This window comes from Sinocyclocheilus grahami, unplaced genomic scaffold (genome assembly GCF_001515645.1).
Source record: "Sinocyclocheilus grahami isolate Dianchi unplaced genomic scaffold, SAMN03320097.WGS_v1.1 scaffold863.1, whole genome shotgun sequence".
NCBI classification, from domain to species: domain Eukaryota; kingdom Metazoa; phylum Chordata; class Actinopteri; order Cypriniformes; family Cyprinidae; genus Sinocyclocheilus; species Sinocyclocheilus grahami.
Genome location: NW_015506042.1, coordinates 319850 through 327832, shown reverse-complemented (window position 1 = coordinate 327832; position 7983 = coordinate 319850). Strand labels below are relative to the sequence as shown.

General features: G+C 35.8%; 2 protein-coding genes across 2 annotated transcripts in view; one reads left to right on the top strand and one right to left on the bottom strand.

Annotated features, from left to right (window-relative positions):
- Window positions 1-5988, top strand: part of LOC107563233 (mitochondrial thiamine pyrophosphate carrier-like) — a 6644-nt gene extending 656 nt beyond the window's left edge. The window contains exons 2-7 of the mRNA XM_016248048.1: window positions 880-1049; window positions 1525-1680; window positions 2547-2717; window positions 2933-3107; window positions 4163-4293; window positions 4957-5988. Of these exons, the coding sequence (XP_016103534.1) occupies window positions 918-1049; window positions 1525-1680; window positions 2547-2717; window positions 2933-3107; window positions 4163-4293; window positions 4957-5133 (942 nt within the window). The 5' untranslated portion in view covers window positions 880-917 and the 3' untranslated portion in view covers window positions 5134-5988. The remainder of the gene's footprint in view (window positions 1-879; window positions 1050-1524; window positions 1681-2546; window positions 2718-2932; window positions 3108-4162; window positions 4294-4956) is intronic.
- The window catches only part of LOC107563234 (myeloid-associated differentiation marker homolog), an 18374-nt gene extending 10544 nt beyond the window's left edge, over window positions 1-7830 (bottom strand). The window contains exons 1-2 of the mRNA XM_016248049.1: window positions 6707-7830; window positions 2214-2218 (exon numbers count right to left, since the gene is read on the bottom strand). Of these exons, the coding sequence (XP_016103535.1) occupies window positions 6970-7830 (861 nt within the window). The 3' untranslated portion in view covers window positions 2214-2218; window positions 6707-6969. The remainder of the gene's footprint in view (window positions 1-2213; window positions 2219-6706) is intronic.
- Between the last annotated feature and the right edge of the window lie 153 nt (window positions 7831-7983).

The following is a 7983-nucleotide window of genomic DNA, read 5'->3' as shown; positions in this document are numbered from 1 at the left end:
CTGCTTACCAAGACAACATTTTTGGGCATCATAAGCACGTCCCGGTCGAAACCATCTAAAGCTGCCCATCTAGCGCAATAGGTTTTGAAACGCAGCCATTGTGTTTATGTCAACTGCTGTCATGTTGAGTAGTAAATTTATCAATAATATTTTAAACAATACATATAAAATAGCATAAACATGCATTAAATATGTATTATATTAAATTTTTTAGATACATTTTATTATTATCATTATTATTTGGTTTATTTAACTTAATTCTACTGTAGTTGTCATCCATTCAAACCAGTCATAGTGATTTTTTTCATATTATAATTAATATTATATTTTTTGTTGCATTATTTAATTTATTCCACTGAAGTTATTATCCATCCACATCAGCCAAATTGATGTATACAGGTGCATCTCAATAAATTAGAATGTTGTGGAAAAGTTAATAAACTGGCAATGAATGTTTGTGGCTCCTTGTGAAGGGTGTCAATGATTGTCTTGTGGACAACTGTCAGATCAGCAGTCTTCCCCATGCTTGTGTAGCCTAGTGAACCAAACTGAGAGGCCATTTTGAAGGCTCAGGAAACCTTTGCAGGTGTTTTGTGTTGATTAGCTGATTGGCATGTCACCATATTCTAATTTGTTGAGATGGTGAATTGGTGGGTTTTTGTTAAATGTGAGCCAAAATCATCACAATTAAAAGAACCAAAGACTTAAACTACTTCAGTCTGTGTGCATTGAATTTATTTAATACACGAGTTTCACAATTTGAGTTGAATTACTGAAATAAATGAACTTTTCCACGACATTCTAATTTATTGAGATGCACCTGTATGTATATATATTATTAGTATTTTTAATTTAATTTAATTCCACTGAATTTCACAGGCTGTGGCTGTAGTTTATGTCGCGTGATCCGAGCAGGAATGGTAGGCTATGATCCAAACTCCCCCGGCACGGCTTTCACCCCGGAGGAAGCTGCTCTGGCCGGGTCAGCGGCGGGTATGGTCACCCGTGCCCTCATCAGCCCTCTGGATGTCGTCAAAATCAGGTTTCAGGTAAGAACTTTCATGAGTCAGAGTGCTCTTGAGTTTCCGAACTGTACATAATAATGAAATGAAAACATAAATATTAACACATTCAACTAAAGCTGTTTTCATCCACAGCTAACACAATCGTCTCTATTCTAGTACATCTGATTCATATAAGCATCCTCGTGCCTAAAACATGAGTCACGTCTACCTGTGGAATTTTAGTTCCACTCTCAAATCCACGGCTCTACTGAGCACGCTCAGTTGAAAGAAGACTGTTCATCTGCTTTAAACTGGTTACAAATGCCCACCAGAAGATGCACTCCATGAGCCTGTTTGTGCTTGAATTAGTTTGTTTTGTAGTTTCTGTGCCATAGCAACTGATGGACAGGCCTCAAGGTGGCAGTGCTACACTTTTAGACCTTTTCAATTCTTCACATTCACACAGTTCTTCTAGAACAGCATCATGTTGACTGTTTTGTGCGTGTGGGTCTGTGCGCAGTTGCAGATCGAGCAGGTGTCCTGGAGGAATCGTCAGGGGAAGTACTGGGGTTTATGGCAGGCCACACGCTGTATTATGACTGAAGAAGGACTTCCTGCTTTCTGGAAAGGTCACATTCCTGCCCAGCTGCTGTCTGTGTGTTATGGGGCAGTTCAGGTACTTGGAGATAAATAATATGTATTCCTAACATACATACAATTTTGATGAGGCCAGGAAAATAGGAATCATCTTCCTATTTAATTATTAAACCACATTAAAAAAAGGTTTTGACCTTAAATTGAACTGGAAATTGTAAACTGACCCTATTGTAAGGATAGAAAAAGATTCTCTTCTGTTCTATTCTGCTAGGATTTTTCTATTCTATTCTATTTCTTTTAGCTTTGTTGTCATAAATAAAGATCAAGTTAGTCCTGATCATGGTTATTTTAGTATTATTTATATATACATTTACATATTGTTTTTGTTTTATATATTTTAATTTAGCTTTCATTTATTTTTATTTCAGTGTTTTATATATTAGTATTTTGAATAGCTTTTATGTTTATATTTTTATTCGTTTTTTTTATTTTGTTATGTGCTTGTTATTAGTTTTAATCGATTTCTATTACATTTTTACTTCAGTTTTAGTTTTTGTCATTTTAATCAACTTAAACGTATTTGCCGAGACAACATTTCTAATTTTTGTTTACGTTTTCTGTTTTTCATCGAATATTTTATATTTTATTTCGGCTTTGAGTTGCTGAAAATTATTTTTAATAGTTTTAGTTAATAATAATAATAATTCTGGTCCCGATGTTGTTGCAATAAATGTTATTTTCTATTTCATTCGTCTTTCAACTTGAAGCAATAAATTAGTTCATATTCAATTCTGTTTTATTCTATTTGATTCTATTCTACATGTAGCTTATCCTATTTGGTATTTTAGAGATATCAAACATTAGTGGTCATCCTTTACACAGTTGTAGATATTTGACAAATTCTCTTGAAACTCATTTTTTTCCTGTTTGTCTGTTCTGTCCTAGTTTGCGAGTTTTGAAGCCTTAACAGAGCTGGTCCATAAGAAGACGGCCTATAACAGCCAGACACCAGGAGTGCATTTCATCTGCGGCGGTTTGGCCGCCTGCTCCGCCACCGTCGCCTGCCAGCCGCTGGATACCCTCCGCACACGCTTCGCTGCTCAGGGCGAACCCAAGGTCAGGGGTCACAAAAGTGTGATATTACGTGTTACTAAATCATTTGAATGCGCTGTGTCTGAATGCATCTGAAAGGGTGGACAGGTAAAATAAATAACTGAATGAAAATGGTAGTTTTAAAAGGTCATGCTCTGCTACCAATCAGTGCAAGATTCCTGCAGTTCTCTTTTTGCTAGGCTTTAATGAAACCCACAGATTTTTTCTCATATGTGCAGATGTATCGTAACCTCAGGCATGCCGTGGTCACAATGTTCCGCACAGAGGGGCCCTTCACCTTCTACAGGGGCCTCACACCCACCCTAGTGGCCGTGTTTCCATATGCAGGCTTGCAGTTTTTCTTTTATAATATCATAAAGAAACTTCTGGAGCCCCAAGACACCAAATCTAAAGGTCAGAGTATATTTTTAAACTGTGTTATTTCAGTATTTTTTTTATGTACCATTATAATATTTATTAATATTTTGAATGAGCCTTTAGCTTTTTTGAATTAGATCGTATTTATTTATTTGCTTTTACAAAATTCTTAATTTTTTTTATTCAGCCAATTAGCTTTTATTTTTATATTTTCAGTTTTCATTTTTATTTTTGTAAAAGTTTTTTTTTTTGTGCTTTTTAAAAAATGTAATTAGATTTTTTTATTTTGTTTAGCTTTCATTTATTTTTATTTCATTTTTAGTTTTAGTCATTCTTCAACTTCAACTTATTTTTATTTAGTCCCCAAGGCAACATTTCTAATTTTCATTTAAGATTTTTAAGTTTCTCATCTAATATTTATATTTTATTTCAGCTGTATTTCAAATAATAGAAACCTTTTTTTTTTTTTTGTTTAAAAAATTAGTTTTTTAGTTTTATTTTAGTTTTATTTTTTTAGTTCCTTAGCCATCTTCAAGAATCGACTGAAAACACACCTCTTCCATCTTTATTTGACCCTCTAACTCTAGCACTCTCTATTCTAATTCTATTCTTAATAAAAAGAACTTGCCCCTTTTAAACTTGCATACTATTTATTTACTAACTGCTTGTTTTCTTAAAACAAAAACTAACACTTGCTTCTCTTATCTTTTTGCATTCTATCTGTTTGTTTTCTTTTTATTTATTATACAATTATAATTCTGACTTTCTGATTTCTGATTAACAAAAGCAAAAAAGGCCCCTAACACTAGCTTGCTCTATTCTTTTTCTATTCTGTCTGTTTTCTTTTTATTTATTATATTATTTAAAAAACCCTTGCTACGTGTATTGCGTTTAAGCAAACTGAGATTTGTTGTAGCACTTGTATATCATTGCTCTTTTGTTGATTTTGATTGCTTCCATTGTCCTCATTTGTAAGTCGCTTTGGATAAAAGCGTCTGCTAAATGTCTAAATGTAAATGTAGTTTAAAGCTTGTGTAAGCTGCTTTTCTGTCCCAGTGGTAATGTTGCTGTGGTGTCATGTCTGTTTTCAGGAGCTTTACACAGTCTGATCAGCGGTAGTTGTGCTGGAGTCATCAGTAAAACAATGACGTATCCGTTTGACCTGATTAAAAAGAGACTTCAAGTGGGTGGATTTGAAGAGGCCAGGATGAAGTTCGGACAGGTGGGTGGAGGTTAAAGATCTGAGCTGCTAACCAAAAGACTGTAGCTTTGATCAATGTCCCTATAATAACTATTTCTGCTTGCTAGGCTAACTTCACTGTTACTAAACCTTAAGAATGACACTTCTGCTATTTTATACCTGTAGATTGTAGGCATTTTTTAGCTGAATACACTTTTGATTAAAATTTTGGGGTCTGTAAGACTTTTTTTTTTAAAGAAATGACTACTTTTATTCAGCAGGGATGCATTAAATTGATGGAAAGTGGCTGTGAAGACATTTATAATGTTACAAAAGATTCCTATTTTAAATGAACCGTTCAAAAGAATCGTGAAACAGATATGAAGCAGCACAACTGTTTTCAACATTGATAATAATAAATCTTTCTTGAGCATCAAATCATCATATCAGAGTGATTTCTGAAGATCATGTGACACTGAAGACTGGAGGAATGAGGAATAAATTACAGGAATAAATTACATTTTAAAATATATCCAAATTGAAAATGGTTATTTTAAATTGTAATAATATTTTACTGTGTTTTTGATCAAATAAATGCAGCCTTGGTGAACATAATAAGAGATTTCTTTCAAAAACCCTTTTAAATGGTAGTGCAGGTTCATCTGTTTTACAAATTAATTCTTATTTCTTGTGTTTTCTGTGCAGGTGCGGACGTATCATGGATTTGTGGACTGTGTGGTGAGGATCGGCAGAGAGGAAAGGCTCCGGGGTTTCTTTAAGGGTCTCTCCCCCAGTCTCCTGAAGGCCGCTCTGTCCACAGGCTTCACCTTCTTCTGGTACGAGTTCTTCATCAACGCCATTGTCAGCCTCAAGAGCAGCTAGTGAGAGAAACCTTGCAGATGTAAGATCATCAGCTGGAACTCAACGTGTGTTTTAAGGTATGTAGATGGACATAAAGTGAAGTGAAGAGGGACCAGTAGCTGCTCTCAAGATACAGGCACTGAGTCAAGAGCTGTTTTACTGCACCAGAAAGATATTTTACATTTCTGATTCGCTCTACTAAAGCCTTGAACTGAACAATCAGCTGAAATGTACGTGTTTACGTGTAACAGTGAGCTCTACCTCTCTTGTCACTCTCGACTGGAGACTTGAACCGATGTTACACATATTAAGATTTTACGTTTTGTCATAATGTCTGCATGTTTTGGTTTGCACTATTTTATTGTTTTTATACATAACACTGGAAATCAGAATGTTTAACTCTAAGTTTTTGCAGTTTAAACATTTAAACTATATACTCAATATGGTGCATGAAATATTCAGTCATCTGGTTTCTACAAATAGATTCATTTCAGGTTTTATGGGTTTTGTTTGTTTTATGTATTTTATGTCCTTGTTAAGGCTTTTAAATGGTGAATGTTCAAATCTTTTATGAATTACATTTGATAAAATTGTATGTTCCATATTAACGGATAGATAAAGATTGTTTGGAACAGTTTGAACCTCCATGTTTCCTGTTACTCTGGCTTTATTTATGCCCATATTTATGTATTTTTTATTGTACTTTCTCACTAACATTAGTAAAAACAAACTCTCTTCCGAAGATCATAGTGGTTTTACTTTTACACCTGTGTAGTCATATACAAAAACACATATCTAACATATTGCAAAAATGTATGGCAAACAAATGTGTGTGAGACATGCAAGATAAAAAGCAACTATTTTTCTAATAAAATTGTTTTATTTAGATTTTCTTTGTCATCCTGTCCTGCTTTTATGTTTGGAGAATGAATTATTGCAAAGAACGTTTCCTTATTATTAGATCATCTTTATTATCAATTCACAAGGTTAATGTTAATTAAAATGTTAATGTAATTCAAAAAAGCATTGTTAACATAAAAATGTCATTATTAATATTATACCAAATAAAACACAGACACATTGTAAAAATATATACTTTAATTTGAATTATTTAGTATCTTTTCAGATTAAATCAACAGGGTAAACCTCAACCATTTCTTCATTTTTTTGTGACACTGCTTAGGCTGGATTTAGATTATAAACCGCTACGAAATCTCATAAACTTCTAATTGTCTCTGAATATCTCTCACATCATACAACCTTTCGGCTTTCTGCGAGAATGTACGACAACAGACAAAAATAATATTGGTAACAAAAATAAAAATCACTGTACAAAGTTATAGTCAAGTATATTATTGTGGAGTGATATAAATCGATACCTTAGTGTAGTGATGGTAGTAGGCTATATAGGCTAATGATTTCATAATTAACTTACATAATTTACTATTAGCCATGTGTGACTTCCTGAGAATTAATACCTCATCTGTACTAAACCATCTACATAATGTGTCTGACTAATTAGGGTGCGGCCACATTTACCTTTTTGCATGGCGAAAATCCGCGGGTGAAATCCGGTCATCTCAATAATTCGAACCCGCGCATTTTCCGCATCAGATTCAAGTTTGTTCAACATTAAACTCGCGTTTTCGCCTCGTTGAAACTTCTTAGTTTGGAAGTGACCTCTCAGTAAGCGGTGCTTCATGCATCACTACATTGCTGACAAACAAAGGACCTTTTTTTGCCCGTGATATTTCGTGTAAGGTATGTGACCGCTCCTTATATATCCAAAAACATCCTTACACATGTTACATAGAATATTTTTTCATGTTAAACCAAAGATATGGCATGGGTAAGGCGTTACTCCTGGCCGTGATAGGTAAAGAATACTATTTTAACAGAGTAGGCCAAATCTCCAGTGTACACAAAGAAGTTGATTATGGTCATGATGGTCACCACCACCAGATCATCCCACGAACACCGGTTACAATTATTTGGACGTGGGTTTCCGTCAAACACATAGAGTGGCCAGATAACAACAGCGGTTGCGTACATAGCCACAGCCAGGATGTTGAAGCTAATGACCGCTTTGTCAAAAGAAAATGGAAAGATGGAAGCCAACTTGGCGATGGTGAGGAAAATAATCAGCAATGAAAAAACAAAGCATATGGAGTAGACGGCCACGCACCACTGCGTCCCTGGAACCTCCTTATATTCGGCGGGACTCGAAGACGTGAATATGATGCAGGTGACGAATGTCTCCAGGATCTTGAGGAGACCAGGAACGGTGGTGAGAAAGCCGCTGGTTTCACCAGGTCTTTTGTGGACCAACCAGACCTCGGCGGCGTACAGCCCGAAACACAACCAGGACACCGCAGACGCCCCGATCTGCCTGGAGCAGGAGGGGCAGGCGAAGAACGTGGGGTAGATGATTGCGATGGTGACCATCATAAGTGTGGCCAACATAGCAAAAGCCATGGTGAAGTCTTCCCAGGAAATGGGCACTTTGGTGTTCAGGTTGGTAAACTCCAAAACGATGATGAGGAGGGTCGTGAAACAGCAGAAGCACCAGCAGAACATGCACCAAGCCCAATGGGACGTGGCTGTGTTCGGGATTCCCGCTGACGCCGCCAGTGCAAAGCAGATGCATGTTAGAACCACCTCCACTGTCCGAACAATGCCAATAGGCAGAATCAGTGTTCTGAAATCCAAGTGCAACATCACGAAACTCTTTCACCAATACCAAAGCCTTTTTGTTTTTTTTCAGAATCCCAATGATTTGATTTCTCAAAACCGTCTTACATTCTTCTGAGCTTCTTTGTGTAGTTTTACTGTGCCATAAATGTCAACAAATCCATAACAGATCCAGTTAAA